General features: G+C 36.2%; 1 protein-coding gene and 1 pseudogene across 5 annotated transcripts in view; both read left to right on the forward strand.

Moving 5' to 3' along the window:
* WDR7 (WD repeat domain 7) overlaps positions 1-21,522 on the forward strand; it is a 398,951-nt gene that overhangs the window by 309,704 nt on the left and 67,725 nt on the right. For all 5 annotated transcript variants that reach the window (XM_054538012.2, XM_054538011.2, XM_002828242.6 and 2 more), the window contains one exon: positions 9,467-9,566. In XM_054538012.2, the coding sequence (XP_054393987.2) occupies positions 9,467-9,566 (100 nt within the window). The remainder of the gene's footprint in view (positions 1-9,466; positions 9,567-21,522) is intronic.
* Positions 4,363-4,562, forward strand: LOC112130023 (small nucleolar RNA U3; annotated as a pseudogene).

The following is a 21,522-nucleotide window of genomic DNA, read 5'->3' on the forward strand; positions in this document are numbered from 1 at the left end:
CCTGGAAATGGCAAAACTATAGTCAGAAAAGGATTAGTGGTTGCCAGAGGTCGGGGGAGAAAGGATTTTCAGGGTAGTGACACTATGTTATGTGATACATGTGATACTCTAATGGTAGATGTATGCCATTATACATTTGTCAAAATCCATGGAATGTACAAAACCAAGAGTGAACGCTAATGTAAATGATATGTAAATTTATCAGAAAGCTGTCACACTGGTGGAGGATATTGATAGTGGGGGAGGCTGTGTGTATGCAGAGGTAGAAGTAAAATATAGAAACTCTGCTTTCTCCTCATTTTGATTTGATTTTAAAACATCTCTAAAAAATAAACTGTATTTTTTAAAAAGCATATCATCCACTCAGTATACTTATTAAAGAGATAAAATATCAATAGAAACTTCAGTCATATTTAATGATGATATTTACAACACTATATGGTGTTTATCTTTAGAAGTGAAAATAAAAATGAAAAGAAAGTATTTTAACTGACTGGTTTTTAACATATAAATGGCTAATCTTAGTACCCAATTCCAAAATTAGAAAAAAATAAACCTCTCAAGAAATAGGAATCAAAAAATGGAACTTGTTCAATTTAACAAAGTAAAATAATTTTCAAGCACTTGTGTGACTTCTCTGAAAATTTCCAATTCATTCAGTTATTCGTTTGTCTGTGCTGTGTGCTATGCTGGGCCTGTCAGGCAGTCTCTGCCCTAAAGGGCCTTAAAGTTGGCTTGGCAGAGACAGAGAGGTCAGTCAGTGAGCTGTCACAAACACTATGAGAAAAGGGTGTCCAGGACACACAGAAGAGTCCCAGTGCCATGATAAGAGGGACACAAAGGAGGGAGCTGGCAGTTGTGCATAGAGGAAAGGAGAACTGGTAGTATTTTTAGCACAGTTTTCAAAGATGAGTAGACATTTGTCAGGCAGATATATCCTTCTGACTCCAAAATCTAGCTTATTTTTATATATAAGAATGACTCTCATTGAACGAAATACTAATTAAACACTATTGTGAATTGCTGACTAATGAATCAATGATTACTTCGCAAAAATTACAATGTGTATTCTTTTACATTGCATATTTCAGGCTAAGAATGAAGAAATTCTCAAGCACTGTGTGCATAGAACTGAACAATGCATGTAATGGCTCAACTACTTTGGCTTTCCAGTAGATATTAAAGACATTAGTAGTGGCAAGGAGGGTACTAACTTTAAAGGACTTGGGATATAATTTTCTCTAATTTACTTAAGATGTTACTTCTATATTCACAAGTAGAAATCCCTCTAAAATCACTGACATTAAAATTTAAAGTGTTTAATACTGTTTTTGCTGGATTTAACTGATTAACTTTTAGTTGACCTTTGTCGGAAGTTATCTTGGTATTTACATAGAATAATGTGCTCTATATTAAAACACTCATTCACTTGTGTCCTCTAAATGAAATTATTTCTTACTAACAGTTGCTTCTATTAAATGTAGAGAAACGTGGCATACCATACAGCCATGAAAAAGATTGAGGTAATCCATTTCTACTGACATGGAAAGATGTTAATAAAAGAGAAATTTTAAAAGAAACTAGCAATATTGCAGAAGAGTATGTAAAATAGAATCATTTTGAAAAAAGAAAACTATATGTGAAGATCAATATTCATACCTATACAGGTATATATATGAAGAGAAAAAGATCTGAAAAGACACACCCCAAGCTATGACTGGTGAATACTGAGGGTGATGGGAGGGAATTATTGGTGAAGAGTTACTTTCACTTCTTAACTGTTTTTCTATAATAAATCATCTGTGTTTCTCTTTTCAATGAGTGTGTGTTTCTTTAAAATTGGATATATATTAGAATAATGCAAATGAAAGAAATAGTAAAAAGTGTCATTGGGGAAACATTATAGCTATAACACAGATAAGATTTTAAAAATTCAAGGTAAAATAAGTAACCTTTTGAACTGAATGAAAAAAACTAATCTAGACAGAACAGTTAAAAGTCTGTATTTTCAGAGATAGCTTACCTTTTCTTAAACTTCATTATTATGTAGACAGACTGATTGATTTTGCTTTTCAAGTGAAAAGCTGAATCAGCTCTGTTCACCTAAATGGGCACTTAAAATCTAGTAAGGAAATGAACACTGTCTACTTTAGAACAGTGCATGAGCTCATTTTTTAAGAAATGCCTCCAAACCTGTGGTTTGTTTTTATCCCATATGGTGATAACAATAATGGGATGTAAAGTAGCTTCAGTCCTAAATTCCAGTAAAATTCTTAAGTTAGGTCCCATTTTATAGAATACATTTCATGATAAATAATTATAGATGTTACTTCTATATTCACAAGTAGAAATCCCTCTAAAATCATTCTAGTCCAGTTTGTCTATCCTAAAATCTCCCAGACAGGTGGCTGTCTTTTAATATTAAAGTTCTTCATATTAACACAAAAAACTTGACCTTCCAGCAGTATTCCATTTCACTGTATAACAGGAGGAATATTTAATTTTCAGCCTGTTTGAAATGCTACAGAAAAGTGTTTCAGACCAAATCCCTGTTATATTAGCAAATTTAGACAGAAACTATAAAATAATTTGCAATTATTATCAGGTTTATACTTGTAAAGCGTAAGTATTTGAAAATTTATAAATTTAAAATATTCTGAGCACTCATTTTCCTTATGTATTAGCATGTTATTAGTTGACACTTATTTGCCCTAGGAAAATAGCAAATTAACTACATCTTATTTAATCTTTCTGTAGTATGTATTCAGAGATGCAGATGGATGATGATAGCTGATAAGGTTTGCATGCACCTACCAGTGTTTACTATGTGTCAGGCACTGTTTGAGGTACTTCTGTTGCATTAACTCATTTCAACCACAGAATACTGTAATAAGTACTATTATTGTTCCCATGTTCCATATCAGGACACTGAGACATAGATAAGTTAAGGAACTTACTCACGGTTACACAATTAGTAAGTATAGATCCAGGCAATAAGGAACCTGTTTCTCAGCCATTGTATCTCAAACCCTAGATGTGCATGCTATTTTTCCTTGCAGGATTTCTGATGCCTGGATAGCCCAGGAAACATTTTTGATCTTGCTTGTAACATGCCAGCTACAGTGTGCTTGTGGCAAGTTTTTCAGAGGGAAACGAACTACTCAGCAGGAAATACTTATTGACTATTTACAGTGTGCAAAACCCTGCTTGGGAAGTAGTGACTCTCAAATGGAATTCCCCAGTGTCTGTCACCATCCCAGAATAAGAGATATTTCATTTGGTTTTTTGAACTAATGCTCTCCACAGGAATGATGCATTTCTGGAAAATATTGCCCCACCCTCCACCGTTCATAGCCCCAAAAACTAACAACACAGCTCGCCCTGAGCTGATGCCTTCACCAAAGCCACCTTGATGTCTATGAACCTTTCAAACATATTAGCAGCATGGCAGCCTGAGATTCTGGAGGGTGTATACAAACATGTTTTAGAAACTGCCTCTTCCTGAACAAAACTGTCCCCCTTGATTGTGGCTGTGGCATCCGTGAGGGCTGTTGACCAATTCTCTGAGAACCTACCCTTGAATCTTTTAGGCTGAGCTCCTCAAGTTTGTGGCTCTGAAAGAGCTCTTTGGCATCTTGTCCTGTCTAGCCAAGGAGGTTGAGGTAGTTGGTTGTCACTGGTACCTTCTTGGGGTCAAAATGACATGTACGTTGCTCCACTGTAGAAGTCTTGTTGTTGTTTCCTGCAGAACCAGCTTGCCTGTGTTGTGTAATCTTTCCTGTGGTTTATTGGGAATACCTCATAAGTATTTCCTTTCCCATCCAGTATGCATGATGAATAAAGGGATGCATCATGTAGTTGATTCGATTTTAAATAATTTTTCTTTACATTAAGAATGCAACCTACATGCATATCCTGCAGACTGTAACCAAGTGGATCAATCTAAAAAGTCACTTTGTGTAAATTAAAACAAAAATGTGATACTTTTTTTTCCTCTTATTGGCAAAAAAGTATGAAGTTTGGTAATACCAAGTAGGAACATTCTTTTAGTGAAAAGTTAAGGCAATTTTGCATTGTCTACTAAAATTTAAAATGTACATATGCTTTGATGCAGCTTTGGTGACTCTATCCTACAAAAATACCTAGGTATACAAGGATCTGTGTACAGTATAACCTAAGTTCCCATCAGAAAAAGAATGGTTAAATAATATAATGCACATACACAGAACTACAATGCAGATGTGAGCAAGAATGACATGAGATCCATGTGTGCTGACATGAGAGGACCATCCCGTAAAGAAAGCGAAGTTGCGGAAAAGTATGTGTAGTATATACATCACTTTTGTATTAAAAGTTAGAAAATAGACTATACTTTCGGGGATCATTTCTATAGTTCATTACTAGAGAAATTGCTCTGAACGTGTAGAGCAGCAGAAATCACAAAGAGGAGGCGCAGCATCCTCCCCTGAGCGTGTTGCTTCCCTTCAACTGCGCTTTGCCATTACTGATGATTCTTCTCTTCCTCTGCAAGAGTAAGAGGGAGAGGATGCAGTCTGAATGGGGGGGGGGGGGAAAAGTAGAAAAAGCTCTCGGAAGATCCAGATCCAGTAAATAGTTAAGAGTAGTTACTGTTAGTGGGTGTGAAACATTTTAAATCAATGTTAAGAATTCCTAAAAACAACTCAATAAGAATTGCTCATAATACCTCAGTTACTTTTGAAAATACATATACGGATACTTAGGACAGTGCCTGATACATAATACTCAGTAAATGTTAGCTGCACATAGTAGTCGTTGTGGTATTATTTCGGGGAAAAAAAAGATAGTTGTATTCCCTATATTCTCTTTTGTGGATGCTTAGATTTAAGATGGTTTCATGTGAAGCTGGAGGTTAATCTTGGATTAATTGAAGAGTGTTTCTTGTTGCATTCTAATGTTCAAGGAAGTGATATACAGCAGTAACTTAACATCCTGAGATCATTGCAAATTACTGAAGTCATAGTTAAAGTGATTTTACAGGTTTCCATCTTTCTCCCGAGTCCTAATTCTGCTGAGAGTTGCATGTTTTCTATTTCTTTTTTCAAATTAACTTTTAAATTTCACACATTTTCTCTTATTTGCGAGCCATTTTTGATAAAGATTAAAAGTTCATCAATCCAAGGGAAAGTATAAATGGGAGTGCCAAAGTTATTTAGAAACTCAGGTACTGAGTGTTTGGCAAACTCCCAAGCAACATGGTGTGCTTCAAAGTGATTTGCTGTGCCAGAGTAGACTCAGTTCATATTTGTGTTTCAAACTCAAACCATCCCTCTCCGGGGTTTTGTACACCCCGCTGTGGGTTGCTCCTCAATAGTTGAAGTCACAAATACATCTTGGAAGAACTGGATTGTATCACTCCTCCACAATAACCTGTTCTAGTAATAGTTAATAATGATTGATAAATGATTATCTTTTAATTACGTTTTGCCCTATTTCAATAATGGCATCAAAATGATACCATTTTTATTGAAATTTTTGTGTGCTAATATAAATCTTTGGCAAATTCTTAGAGTCATTTTTTTTCCAGGACAACATTTATACTGAAAATATATTTTATTGTGTATATTATTATTTAGACTATTTGCATTTACCTTTTTGAATTTCAGCTCATGCAATCTTTTCTAATTCCCTAATATATAATTACATATTTTTTATTATGTAACTGTCAGTCTCATGCTAAGGTACCCAGACTCCAGGAGTCTTTAGAGATAACTTCTTGTAAATCTACAATTGTTTGTTTCCATTGAAAATACATTTCTAGAAGGGTCATGGGAGAGCCCATTTCTTGATTTCTGCCATTTTTGGACAGTTTTTGTTTCCTTTGTTGTTCATCTTAATTATTATTTTAGACCCTATAAAATATTCATTGGTCATAAAAATCCATGTTTAGCATAGATTATATACCGGATAATGGGTAAGTGTAATGTTTCAAACTTCACTTACTGTTGCATCCTACTTGCTTGGACCATATTTATGTATTCATGCAAAACACAAAGTCCCAGATGGAGGATAAAAAGCAATAAATAAAAATCATTGTTTAATATCGCAATGGTGATGGGCATAATAAAGAAAAAGTAGGATATTGGGTTAAAGTAATGGGTAAAAGGCTGTTGCATTAAACAAGGTGGCCCATAAAAGCCTTCTTTGTCAAGATAACTTTGGAACAGAGATGTAAATGAAGTGAGGGCACGAGCAATGGCAGTTAACAGGCTGATGAGATTCTCAAGCAGAGAGAGCAGCAACTGTCAAAACCCCCAAATGGGAACCCCTTTGGCATATTCAAGAAAGTGCAAGGAGATCACTGTGACTAGAGCAGCACGAACAGGGCTGTGAACAGAAGAGAGGTGTGATTTATTGTTGAAAAGTTACTCTGACTGCATGCGGACAATGATGAAAGCATGAAGATCAGTGACTTTCAACATGTTGGATGATGGCCACCTCAGCTCCAGCAAGAAATATACTTTACATCATTACCCATTTCCACTTTATTCTTCTTTCACTGACTTGAGTGGTGATGTGCTCTCTGGCTTCACAGTTTCCTTGTGGTCCGCCTAGCAGAGGAGAACTGTTGTTCAAACATGAATATAAAAATGGTTCTTGTCAGGTGATGGCCAACTGCCTAAGTGACGTGTTATCAACACAGTGAACTGGAGACCAAGACACCGTTTCCAGAAGGCTCAGCACACAATAACACTTACTCTGAAACCCTCAAATTTTACAGGAATTTTCATCCCTTAGGAAAAATCCGGTCACGTAGGATCCAGTCAAGATTAGAAAAGTACAGCTTTAAAAACTATAATGGACCCTTCTCTTCAATCCATTGATCCCTTTCAGGGCAGGGAGCAAGTAATGCGTATCTTACTGTCCTTCATCTTTATAGATCCTACATGGAGGACTGGCTCCAGGAAAGAGCCGACCCAGGAGGATGGTGGGCTCTGGAAGCCTCAGCAGGGATTGGTTCACTGCAGCTGGTTTCCATACTGGATACTTGGGAAGTGACTGTGTACATACCACTGATTTTTTCTGTTAACAGAGCCACTGCTAAAGGAATAAAAAGTTTAACAAGAAATCCTAAGATTAAAACATGCCTTAAGATCTTCACTGTCCAGAATTCTTTAAGTTATTGTTTACAAGTATTAGTCCAGTAGTAAATTCCAAAGAATGAAAAATGCAGACCTGTAATATATATGGTCCTTTCAGGCAGAGTAAAGATTTGATTCCAAGAATAGATTTGATCTTTCTTTCTACCATAAGTAATGGTGTTTGTAGATGATATAGAAGGATGAGTTTGATATCCAGAGCATAGGAAATGGGCAATGTAACAAAACCTCTTCAGATTCTAGTTTCACTAAGTAAGATTTTGTCAACACAAGTATATTTTACGAATGTATTGTTTTGAAGAGAGTTATTTTGGGGGTAATTATTTTCAGTTTTGCAAAAGGATATTGGCAATATAGTTATTAAATTTGTGCAAATAATAGGTAAAACAAAATACCACTGCAAATTATATTTTCCTGTGCCTATTAACCTGCACAGAATAAATATTTGCTAAAACATTTGTTAGATATTATATTCTATGTACCATAATAGGACATAAATTATTCATGAGTATATGTGTATAGATATAGATGTAGATGTAGGCACAGTTATAGACACAGTGATGCCCAATACTTAGACCGCTGTAATTATTGAGTAACAAAACAGTAAATATTTTTTAAACTCTTCTAAATCATTTTCATTTTCAAGTGTGAGAATGGTAGGTTTTGAATGCTGATTCCTACTCTTTCTCTTAAGGTAGAGTAATATTCTTTGGACAAGAAAAGCTTTGAGAAACTAGCTTTTTCTTAACCACTTAGTAGCCGGAGAAGCTTCGTATGTTTTAGGAGCTTTCTGTATCCTTCCTTCTCTCAAACCAATGTACAAAGAGGACAGTGCCATTCATGAGCACAGAAAATCCACCCAGCAGGACACACTAAAGTGGTTTCCTTCCTGTTACTGAAAGTTAAAAAAAAATTGAGCATTAACCTTCCACTAAAGGGGAGGAGGTTGGTTATTCAGTGGGGCTTAGGGTTGGGACAAAAATATTGTTCAGTGTATTACTTGGTAATAAGTAACAAAAGTTTAAAAATTTAATGGTTTGTTTTCCAGATTTATGAAATATATATGAATGCCATAGTGTCTGCTAATGCCAAATGGCTTTGTCAGAATATCCCTGGTTTCAGAATGCTCCCACATTCAAATATCTTGTCTCTCTCAGCCTCTATTACTAGAATATCAGAAATGCCGTCCCATGCCCTGGTATACCTACCTCAAGAAAGCATTAGAGAAATGAGAATTTTTTTCTGTCATGTTTTGCCTCCCCTCCCCCCTTAAAAAATATAAATATTAACAGAACAGTTAGTTTGGTATTATGGAACCCAAGGGGAAAAGACAAGGAATGTGTAATAGAATTGATGCAAAATCCTCCTGAATATTTAGGGTAGGCCACTTGTTCATCTGGGCAACTCACACGAGACAATAGGACTAGATAATGGGAAGGTATATTTGAAACTATTCGCAGATATATAATGATACCTTATTTATACTTCTCATAATTTTCATTCTTACCTTCAGGCCTCAGCCATGTAGACATGAAATCAGTATGGCAATGCACAGGCAAGGAATTCAAATACTTAACCTCATCATGAAAATTAATCTGGAAAAATAAAAATAAATAATAAATCAATCTCTTACAATCTTCAAACCATCCTTGCTAAATCCTATTTTCATGCAATACAATATAAGTACCAAATATGCTTATTGACACTGCTAAAAGCCACGGCTATCATTAGATAAGCTGGTAAACATGGGAAATCAAGGGAACTTGACAGGATAACTTTTTCTGGTGGATAGTTTTCTAATTTTATTCTAAATTACTGATATGAACTTAGGCATAAATTTTATGTAGTCTTTTTATGATTGTTCTGCCAAAAAGTATATTTTACTCTTTAATACTATAATAAACCAGGAGAACATAATTATATAGAATATGTAAGCCTTTTTATCTTTTCCATTTCTGCTCAAATAGAAATATTTACATAGTAGTCACTGTAGCAAAACTGGATTTTCATATTTAATTTTTTTGTATTTGGCATTTATTTCTTGTTTCAAAAATTCAAGGGTGCTTGTGATTGTAAGTTGTTTCTGTTGAAAATTATTACTAAGAGGCCAAAGTGATATTCTACATCATTTTTCTTTCAGTTAATTTTCAAGAATTACTAAAATGAAACTTTTTGAAAAATCATAATATATTTATTATGGATATATTTATTTCAAAATATATATCAGAGCTAGCTTTAACTTTTGAAATGTTGCCGTCCACTTCCAAGTGCAGGTCATCTCACCTGGCTTCTTGTTTTTGTTTTTGTTGTTAAAATGTTCAACTCAGGTTCTACATGGTCAGCTATTATGAGCGGAATCACAGAATCGCAGTTGGAGCTCGCCATGGTTCAGTGGCCCTGTACGACATCCGGACTGGAAAATGTCAGGTAAATAAATCATTGTGACTTCCTCTCCGTAAAGCGTGGAAGTTATTGAAAGGAGAGAGAGACTAGCACTTCACCAGTTGACGTGCTGAGCTGCTGGAACATTATGGATAATGCTAAAGGGATCAATAGTTTAGTGAAGGACACATACGATATAGAGCCCTACTGTCTTCATTCACTGGGACTGAAGGGTTGCCACAGAAGAGTTCATAAGAGAGTCCAGAGTAAGGTGGCACTGCTAACAAACTATTTTCCAATACGTCTTTTCTTATTTTAAACCGAGTTTTGTGATCTTATTTTTGCCATATGTTTTCTGAAAAGTTCGATGTCATTACGATATAATGATTGAACAAAAATTGATTTTCTCTAAGCAAAATGAGATATTTCACAATTATAAGACAATGATCTAGTCAGAGTTCAAAAAAGAAGAAATCACAACAGCATTTATTATAGTTCTATGAAAAGGAAATAGATGCTATACTTGAAATACTACTTTTTATACTTTTATAATACTTTGTTTTTATAACACTTCACTGTTTATGAAAAATTATTGATTTTGTTCCTGATCTTGATCACCTGATTCTCAATATATACCAGCTGGGAAGAGAGGGCAAATTTAACCCCACTTTAGATATAAAGGAATTGAAACATAACCTTAAATCACTTTATCCCAGAGTCGCACTGTTACTTCACAAAATCGGGGTTAGGCTCCACCATGATCATGGTAAATTTATAATGTTGCATTGGTAAATAGTTCCAAGTCATAGCTTCTTATATTTCTTTGTAGCATTTATTAATGTGGATATATTCCATATTATCGTATTAGGAATTTCCAGAAGGATAGGAAGGAATTCATAAGGATGTAGCTAAAATGTTAAACTGTCTCTTAAATTTAATGAGCTATTAATTAATTATCTAAAAGTCTGGCTTTTTTCCATGAAGTAGTTCTAAGAGATGGTAACAGGTGTTGAGGCGTTGGGGGTAAAAATTTTAGGGGTCAGACAAGTTTAGGGGATACTGTTGGAATGTTAAACAGCTTTCTTTGTTCAGACCTTCTCAAAGTCTCTAATGTGAGAAGTGCATTGTGCATTTTCTGGGAGTGCATCAAGTATGCACTATTTGCCATATTTGTTTAACTGTCAAATTTTGTTTGTGATTTTTTTAAGACATTGACTCCCCACCATATTCTTCTACTGTGGGCCCTCACTGAGAACAATGAAAACACTGTGAATACTTGTTTAAAAGTTAAATTGCATGTTGTTTATAAGATCCTTTCGTAAGAGAGACAGGTTCTTCAGATAGCATTTTCAGATTCTCTTTTGTTAAGACAGTTTTTAAAACTGGAATATATTACTGCTAGTAAATTTGAGAGAAGTAAACCACAAGCATCTACCAGGTAAAGAAAAAAAAAAAAAAAAGAACAAGGCGACCTTGTCAGGCTTCTTTAAAAATGAAGTGAGGAAATCACAGAGAGGACTCTTTGTTACCACATAAGACACAGCTGCCATCAGCAGAGGAAAAGTGAGGCGGTGTGAGCACTGTGAGGCGACCCCAAGATGAGTGAGAGAACAACGGCTATTAGGAAGAATTAATGAGAAAGGACCAAGTTGCACTTCAGGATATATTTCTGTATTTTTCTTCCTACTAAGTGGTCTCAGTGAAGATCTTGGTAACATGCAAGAAAAAAAAAAAAAAAAAAAAGAATATTTTGAATATCTTATCTTTTTCAATTAAAATACTTGAGAAACTTATCAAAAAGACATTCTTTCTTAACAAGAATATGTAATGTCATTCATAGTCCATTTTATATATATAATTTTAGTATATTTAGGCATCTTATTTTTGTTTTGTTTGTTTTTGAGATGGAGTGTCTGTCTGTTGCCCAGGCTAGAGTACAGTGGCGTGATCTTGGCTCACTGCAACCTCTTCCTTGAGGGTTCAAGGGATTCTCAGTTCAAGTGATTCTCACTTCAGCCTCCTGAGTAGTTGGGATTACAGGCGCACACCACCACACCTGGCTAATTTTTTTGTATTTTTAGTAGAGATGGGGTTTCCACCATGTTGGCCAGGCTGGTCTCAAACTTGTGACCTCAAGTGATCCGCCCACCTCAGCCTCCCAAAGTGCTAGGACTACAGGTGTGAGCCACCACGTCCAGCCTATTTAGACATTTTAGTGTCCCCATAATTTTTTCCTACCTCATCTTCTTGATTTTGATATCCAAAGTTACCAACCCAAATTATTGAATAACCTTTACCTTCCACTTCTGTATGAAAGGGAAGGCTGCACCTTCCTCTCATCATTCAGAACATGAAAACAAGTCTAAATCTCTAACGTCAATCATTACTTTTGTCAGTTACCAGTTATATCCAGCGACACTGAACTCTTAAGCTATTCTCTTAATTCTTTTATTTTACTAGCATTATAATATTTGGAAAAAAATGAGCCAACATTTGAAACAAGATTCATAGTATGGGTAGCATGTTTAGAAATGATGTATTATAGGTGAATCAAAGGATCATTTTGAACTAAGAATGCAATTAAGCATGTCTTAAAGAATCTGTTGGAATCAGTTAACAGACGGTGTGGGACAATTTTTTTAGCATGAACAAAGACACAGAGATATCACATAAAAATACATATAAAGGGATAACTAGAAAATTCACTCGGCTGTAGGGGTATAGTCCCAGTTGGATGGAAAAATAAGACGTGATCACTTAGATGGGGGGAATCATACTGAAGGGAAAGAAAGGATCCTGAGGCTGAGAAGAGGCCCAGTGGGGTCAGAGAACCCTTGACTGAGAGACTGAAGGGTCATATATGTCCCCTGTTGTCATTGTGAGATTGGTTGGTAAAAGATAAAGGAAAAATTAAATCCCTTTCCCTTACCTTTTGGTATTGACTTCTGCCTTTTTTTTTTTTAATGTTTTTTTTTTTTTTTTTTTTTTTTTTTTTTTTTTTAGATCTGTTATTCCCAAAAAGATTATGCAAAACCACAGGATAAATATAACATGTTGGTCTGAAACATGAATTGTCCTTATATCAAGGGTTGACAAACTGTGGCTCGAAGCTAGCCTGCCACTTGTTAGTAAATAAAGTTTCATTCGAACACAGGCACACACATTCGTTTATATATTGTCTAGTACAATGGCAGAATTGAGTAGTTGTCACTGGCAAAAACTGTTCTGTGGTCCACAAGCCTAAAATATTATCTGGCCCTTTACAGAAAGGGTTTGCTAACCCCTACCTGAAATAATTGAGGAGGAAGAGTCAACTAATTTAAAAGTGATTTAAAACATTATAGTATAATATAGAGGATAAGGATAACTAGAAATTTGTGTGGGGTTGACCTCCATCTCTATGTTAATGATTATTAATATAATTATATTGATATAAGTTTAATATAATCAACTTTGTATCCTTGGAAAAGTTTATTAACTTCTGTAAGCTGAAGCTTCCTGATTTGTAAAATGGTAACAGAAATAATATCTATTATTGTTAGAAGTGTTAAAGAGAAACGTATCTACACACTTGTTAACAAACATGGTAAAGCAGACTTTATCAAATGGGGGGACATGGTGGTGGGTATAGTGACCACTACAACGGGGTCTCACAGTGAGGGAGAGACTCCAGCTCCTACAGGGACAATTGGGGATTTATAACCAAGGAGCAGGGTGGTGGGGTCAGTGCATGGAAAATTGCAGTTGACCCTTGAACAAGGGTTTGGACTGTGCAGGTTCACCTATATGTGGATTTTTTCAATAAAAGTTACTTCAAGTGTGCCTTGCCTCTCCTGCCCCCTCTTACACTTCCTGCACCTCTTCTGCCTCTGCCACCCCTGAGACAGCAAGACCAACCCCTCTTCTTCATCCTCCTCCTCTGCCTATTCAACATGAAGATGAGGAGGATGAAGGCCTTTATGATGATCCATTTCCACTTGATGAAGAGTGAATAGATTTTCTCTTCCTTATGATTTTAACATTTTCTTTTCTCTAGCTTAATTGTAAGAATACAGTATATAACACATATAACATACAAAATATTTGTCAAACGACTGTTTATGTTATTGGTTAAGGCTTCAAGTCTTCTAGTACTCTATAAGTAGTAGTCAAATTTGGGGAAAGTCAAAAGTTACATGTTGACTTTTAACTCTGCAGGAGTCGGCACCCCTTACCCCTGCATTCTTCAAGAGTCAACTGTACTATAAAGAAACATCAAGAATACGGGGTTTCTGGCTAAGCTGACTAGACAGGATTCTTGCTGAAGGCAGGCCAGGGGATTAAGATATTGGAGGTATGGTCGGATGCCCAGGGAGGGAGATTTCCTTCTAACTGACTTAGGATTCTTGTTCAAACTGGATTCAAGAAGGACAGAGAGGGAAGCCCAAGTTCAGGCCTAGTCAAGCAGGGAACTCAGAGGAGCCTGATGAAGGTTTTGGTCAAAGGAGAGAGTCTGTGTCAGAAGTCAATATGGTAACTTAGGTAAAATTCTTAGCCAGCACCAGCCAAGTAGTTAGCATTCAGTAAATGTTGGCAATTATTATATTAAAATAAAATTGGAAATATATTGCATTACAATTAAATTCCATTAATTGTAGGGAATTTTACAGATGAAACTGGAGACATCTAGGCTTTTGTAGGTGCTAGGGCTAGGAGTTCACCCTGCTCAATAGGGAGTGCTTGGGTGGAAAAGTTGAAGCAGCACTGCCTTAGGCCATGTGAAGGTTTCCTTTCTGCAGGCTGTTCTTGCCTGTGGTGGTAGCTGAGTCTCCACTGATTATGGAGATCAGAAACTTTGATGCAATTCAGTAGTTAAGGTCCTGCTGTGCTGCTGACTGCGCTTTTACTTGGGAGCTGCCAGCAATTTAGGAATATACCTGACTGGAATTTTACTTAATTTTTTTTTTTTTAAGTATCTAACTCCCTATGAAGTAGTGCTTAAATTTTGTTGATAGGCTGTGCTCTTGCTAAGCAGATGAATTAGAGTCCCTGACTCCTTAGTGATCCAGGCATGTGTTTGGTTAAGTCAGCAATGAAAATCTTCCCTCTAGCAATATTTGCCTTTGGTTTGAAAGACTTGATATCATATCTCACTGATTTCCAATCCTTTTTGAATGCATTCTTTGTAATAACTGCTCGCTCTTTGCAAGATTCTCTTAGGCTCGTGTTAACTAGCTTTCTTCGTGAAGTTTGTACAGTCATCCTTCAGTGAAGTTTGTACAATCATCCCTTGGTGGAGTATCCACAGGGAATTGGCTCTAGGCCACCCTGGGATACCAAAATCCATGGATGCTCAAGTCCCTGATACAAAATGGTGAGGCATTTACATATAACAAAAGCACATCCTCTCATATACTTTAAATCACCTCTAGATTAATTATAACATCTAATACAATGTAAATGTTATATAAATAGTTATACTGTATTGGTTAGGGAATAATGACAAAAAAAAAAGTCTATACACATTAAATGCAGATGCAGCCATCCATTTTGCCTCCAAATATTTTCCATCAGCAGTTGATTGAATCCAAGGGTGAGAAAACCATGGACATACTGTATTGTGTCACTTGGAGGCGTCATCCACTTTGGTAGATGTAGGCATTTACTTTCTTCTCATGCTTTGGTGAAGGGCTACCAAAAAAAAAAAAAAAAAAAGCAATGATATATAGAGAAAGAAAGTGTAGCTGAAGACTTCTCTATATCAAATTATTAAAATCACTTTACTATTGAAAAGTTTTAAGTTCCTTAAAGAACCTGTTCTTAAAGCTTCCTGTTGTCTAGTGCCTGGTACGTAGTAGATGCACGATGCAATGCATGTTGTTTAACTAAAAAACTCTGAGGCTTTAGAATAAAAAAAAAAACTTTAAAAATATAATATGACATGGTAAACCAAAACAAACTGTGCTGTAATTATATCAAATATATTAGTTTGGGTATAGTTATATTTCAGTATTTCAGAATCACGTCATCAAATTATTGTTTCTGTATAGAGAGAATAGGATATCTTTTCAGAAAAAGCATAGAAAAACCTTTCTTATGAGTCATAAAAGATCTATCTATATTTCTGTATTAAACCATTACAGGCCTGACATAGGCCAGATAATGAAAGAAATAAAATAGAAGCAAAGATTGATGATATCTACAGAACTATGGCAACTGTGGTCTAACTCTAATCCCATATAGAGCAGGAGGTAAATTCTGGAACATTAATACGTGCCTTGTCACGCAGCCTACAGCACCCCCTCTACCCCACACCTTCTAGCTTCCACCTTTACCGAGCCACTGAAACCACACACATCCTTGGCATGCTTAATACAACTGACTTCCCTCTCTCTAAAATTCTATCTTCCCTTAACTTCCATAGCATTGTCACCTGCCTTGGTTTGCAACTATCTCATTTACTGGATTTCCTAATCTCTTAGAGGACCTTTATGTTAATTCTTATCACTCTACTGCCCAGGATACAGATTTCTCCTTTCATCTATTCTTTTTCCTGACTTTGGCTGAAAATCCATACATTATTATTGATACTGATTATTCCCTGTAAGCAGGTAAGACAAATCAGGTCTCTAGCCAGGGCCCTGCCTAAACTCCAGCTCCATGACTTTTAACAGTCTGCTAGACATTTCCATTTGGATATCTTTTGTCTCAAATTCAATGTGTCAGACAATCTCTCTAGCCCATACTTTCTACCAGCATCCTTTCTAACCTGCCTTTTCCTGTAACTGGCTTAATAATATGGCACCACAAGTCATGTTGCCTCTCCTTCACCTGTCCATATCCAGTTACTAAGTTCAGTTAACTTTTCTTTAATGGTATACCTGAAATCTACCTTTTCTCTCTGCTGACAGCCTAAATTAGGCTCTTGGCCTTTCCTCAAGACCTTTGAGATTCTGGTTTTGATCATCATACATAATCCCCTCCTCCTATGAGCTGTTTCATTCAATAACCCCATTCGCTATCATTCCCTATCCTCCTTTCCCAGGTTACACAGGAAGCATTCAGAAATATCTGTTGGATGATTTATTACAAACACAGTAAGGATTTCAGGAGATGCCTGGTTCCAGTTACATTTATCTTTATATCATATTGAAATGTCTCACGGAGTAAATACAGTTACTGTATACTAATAGGTGAAGCACTCCTGGCAAACAAAAATGCTGAAGACAGTCCACATTAAAATAATGAGTATTGGCTCTGTGTTTGTTAATGTTTTCATTAATGCTTCTATTGAAATTAATTTTGCCTGCCCTTTGTATTACATATACCCCTTATAAGTTACACAGCCCTCTCAGGCTCTTTATTTGTATTCATATTTGTTGCTCAAAATAATTATCTTATTGTTGGTGTTTATAATATGCCAAATTTAATGTGATCTCTAAATTCAATTACTAGGCTATTTATTTCCTCTTTCTTACTAGAGAAGGCAGTGTGGTTACGTAGTTAATAGAGTAGATTCTGAAACTGAGCTGCCTGAATTCAAGTCCTTCCTCAGCTTCTTCTTAGTTTTGTGGCTTTGAGCAAGGCACTTAAACTCCTGTACTTATTTCTTCATCTGTAAAATGGACATAATAACACTTCTAGCATTGTGTTATAAATATATGTAAAATAAATATCAAAAAATGTTAGCTATCCTAATTATTATTTAACCATCGGTTTAAATAAGACTAAATCAGCTCACCCCATTCTGTTCCCTCCTGCTGCAGGATACACTACTTCATACTGGCTAGATCTGTTGAAATTGCTTTCTTAGGATTTTTTTTCCCCCAGGACTATTTGAACTAGTAGTAGAATGAATACAACATTCAAGATTATACTTACTGATCTGTCCTCATTCATCTGTGCTTAATAATTGTCACTTTGTCTATCCTGATTTTTTTTGCAGCACATTAATCTGTTGTCCTACGGATATTTTGTTCTTCAATATTTTTAAAAAATGTATTATAAAATAAATATTGCTTTAACATTACTGCCATATTAGGCTCCTTCTGAGTCAAGTGATTAAAATTTATTTAACAGACTTTTTCAGAACAGTTTTAGGTTCACAGCAAAATTCAGCAGAAGGTACAGAGATTTTCCATATACCTCTGCTCCCACGCATGCATAGCCTCCCCCATGATCAGCATCCCCTGCGTGAGTGGGACATTTGTTACAACTGATGAACTTATACTGACACATTGTCACCAGGAGTACATTAGTGTTCACTCTCCCTGTTGTGCATTCTATGGGTGTGGGCAAATATATAATGACATGTATTCACCTATTATTGTATCATTCAGTATAGTTTCACTGCCCTAGAAATCCTTATTTATATAACGTTTATGAATATTTGGTTTTTTAGGGTAAATTCTGGATGAGCACTGCTAAGTCAAAAGATTTGTGCATTTTATTATCAGAATGCTCTGATGCTGTTTCACAAATAGTTTACAAGCAACTGTGAATAATGGAAAGACTTTTGAACTGTGGGTATTCTCATAAGAAATGGAACTCCCAGCCGGGCACAGTGGCTCGCGCCAGTAATCCCAGCACTTTGGGAGGCCAAGGCAGGCAGATCACCTGAGGTTAGGAGTTTGAGACCAGCCTGGCCAACGTGGTGAAACCCCATCTCTACTAAAAATACAAAAATTAGCTGGGCATGGTGACAGGTGCCTGTAATCCCAGCTACTCAGGAGGCTGAGGCAGGAGAATCACTTGAACCCGGGAGGCGGAAGTTGCAGTTTGCAGTGAGCAGAGATCGCACCACTGCACTCCAGCCTGAGTGACAAGAGCGAAATTCTGTCTCCAAAAAAAAAAAAGGAACACCCCCACTATTGGCCTGTTTTGCCTCCTGTATTTGTCATCTTAGACAACAGATTGTTTCTCCATTTATTCATGATTTATTATTCATTTTGTTTATAAAACAAACTTATGATGGCTCTTATGTGTGCCAGACACTGTATTAAAGGCAAGAGATCAAAAAGTAAATATGAACTATTCCTACCCTCAGGGAACATAATTTGGTATAGAAGGCAGATATAAATCCATAATTGAAGTGCCGCGCACAACCTTTCAAGGAGGGCAGCCTGGAGTGATAGGGAAGAAAGCAAGAAGAGCACTAACCCAGATTTGTTTAGGGTCTGGGGAGGATTGGTTAGGAAGGGCTTCCTGAAGGAGAGGATATCTGAACTGAGCAATTAACAATTAGGAGTTAGGCAAAGGAGGGGAAGGGCAAGGGACATTATTCCAGGCAGAAGGTATAACATATGCAAAGCCCAGAGAACCGAGAAAACACAGGTAAAGCATGCTTATCAGAAATATCAGAAATGTTTCCCCTGATGTGTGTGAACAGTCCATATTACAGCAATTTTCAAATCAGCGTAATATGGGGAATTTCACAAATCTTAAGTGAGAACAGTTATTTCGATAGATAAGCAGAGACATTTCTTATCTGTGATTTATTACATGCTAAATCAGTAATATAGATGTAAACAAAGTTACATAGTATTAGCAAAGAAATAACTGAATGCTGACATTTTCTATTAGCTAAAATTATATTGGGGAAAGGGGGCTTAGCAAGGTATGAAAATGTCTTCAGTGTGTGATTTAAAGCATTTAATGAAAATGAGCCATTGTAATCTTCTATGACAGATTTAATTCTGTCAAGCACTCTAAGACACTAGATAGCAAAAGAAAGCTGATATTCAAGTCTAAACAGAAATGTCAGCAAACACACCTATATTAATGGAAGTTTGGAAAACAACGTGTTCTTCTCTCTAAAAATAACAAAGATTTTACTTCTAGTTAGGAGGAGCAGTGGACCTTAGGGATCTTGTGGACAGTAAGATTGATGTTTCTTTGAGGCAGAATTTTGAGCTTCGGGCACAGTTTTCACTGAGCAGAAGTCTATAACGCTTATACATCAAGGGCACTTATGTGGTGATTGCAAAAATTGCAGTGAGAATTGACTACAGTACTTAGACAGTGACATTTTAGATATTTTCTTCCTGCTCTTTTCAGCAGCTGGTTTTATGGCAGGTGTTTTCTGTGACATTCTGGAGCAACAACCAGAAATATGGCATCGGGGTGATCATAAGATGAATGGGTGGAGAAGACAATGGCTTCCTGACACTGCATTGAAGAATTGCCTAACAAGCTACTAGTTTTAAAAGTGAAATGCTATTTAGAGAAGAACTTCTAGGTAGAGAAACAGATATCTAGAACAATGCCTGAAATTAGACCATCATTTATTCTGAAAGTTTAAAATTTTTTGAAGAATAGTTTTAACTGACCATGTGGAGGAGTATTTCTCTGTTATTTATCCCACCACTCACAAGTACTTCTTGTTTTTTTTGTTTTGTTTTGTTTTGTTTTTTGTGTTTTGTTTTGTTTTTAGACAAAGTCTCACTCTGTCACACAGGCTGGAGTGCAGTGGCGCAATCTCAGCTCACTGCAACCTCTGTTTCCTGGGTTCAAGGGATTCTCCTGCCTCAGCTGCCTATGTAGCTGGCATTACAGGTGTGTGCCACCACGCCCAGCTAATTTTTCTTTGTATTTTTAGTGGAGACGGGGTTTCACCATGTTGGCTGGGCTGGTCTCAAACTCCTGACCTCAAGTGATCAAGTGATCCACCCACCTCAGCCTACCAAAGTGCTGGGATTACAGGCGTGAGCCACCGCACCCAGCCATGAGTAATTCTTATATCTGTGTTACACTTTGAATGGCAGTATTCAAGAATTTTGCACCAAGAAAAAATAAATTATATCCTTTGTAATATCTATAATGGGATGAGACAGAGAGTTCTACTGTTTACAAACTGAGCAGTTATTATAAGCATTTCAACATCCTTGCAAAAGCATTTGATAGGCTAAAATTTATTTTGATTAAAAATTCACATTATTTTGTATATTTCTTAATGCCATTCTTTCCCATCTAGCCATTCTCTTTTTCTCTTCAACACTAAAAAGATAAATATAAATGCCTAATATATATACATATTGTGTGGGGGGGGTGTATTCCACATATATATAGTCCACAAAATTAGGAAATATTAGATAGAAGAGTCCTAGTACATTGAATTCATTCTGGATTCACTGCCTCGTATTCTTTATATCCACTCTGAGTATACAAAGAATTTAGAACAAGGCTTGGCATCTTGATAGTTATTTACCAAATATGACTCATGAGTATTCTAAAACATATGTAATGAAGATATGAGTCTGTCATTCTTGATAGGTCGTAAAGAGATGCTGATGCTGATTTCAAGGGTTGTGTCAAGATTGGTAGGTCCTGTCTCAAATGGAACTTCAGATAGACCTCAAGTCTAGTAGAGGAAGAGGCACATACCTGGTACCATTAAAGCCCTGTATCCAGGACCTCAGCCCCAGAAGTCAGTCACTTCATCAGAAATGTTGCTCAAGTGTAGGATCATATAAAATGATGTATGTCCTAAACCATTTCCTTTTAATTTAAGTTTTATGAAGATAATCTTATTTCTCATCTCTTTTATGGTGGGACCAAAGACTCTTATCTCTGTTGTTGGTCCATTGGTTGTAGTTCTGGAACATTTTTCTTGCTAAGACATACCATTTTCTGTTTAAGTGGACTGACAAAGATACTTATAAAGCATTCTCAGAGTATAATTCTAGATTTTTGTGTTTTTTCCAATCTTTTACAGTTATCTCACACCTAATTTCATGCGTGTACATATATTTTTTAAAAGACTCTTTCCACTCTTATTGTATGAATTATATATCCTATGTAACCCGACTGCATTGCCAAGCATAACTAGCATTAGCTCGTCTTGCCTTGCCTTGTCTTGTCTTGTCCTGTCCTGTCCTTTCCTTTTCCTTTTTCTTTTCTTTGCTTTTCTTGTTTTTTTTTTTTTTTTGAGATGGGAGTCTCACTTTGTTGCCCAAGCTGGAGTGCAGTGGCTGTTCACAGGCATGATCATAGTGCACTACAGCCCTGAACTCCTGGACTCAAG

The sequence above is a fragment of the Pongo abelii genome, chromosome 17, assembly GCF_028885655.2.
Source record: "Pongo abelii isolate AG06213 chromosome 17, NHGRI_mPonAbe1-v2.0_pri, whole genome shotgun sequence".
Taxonomy (NCBI): Eukaryota; Metazoa; Chordata; class Mammalia; order Primates; family Hominidae; genus Pongo; species Pongo abelii.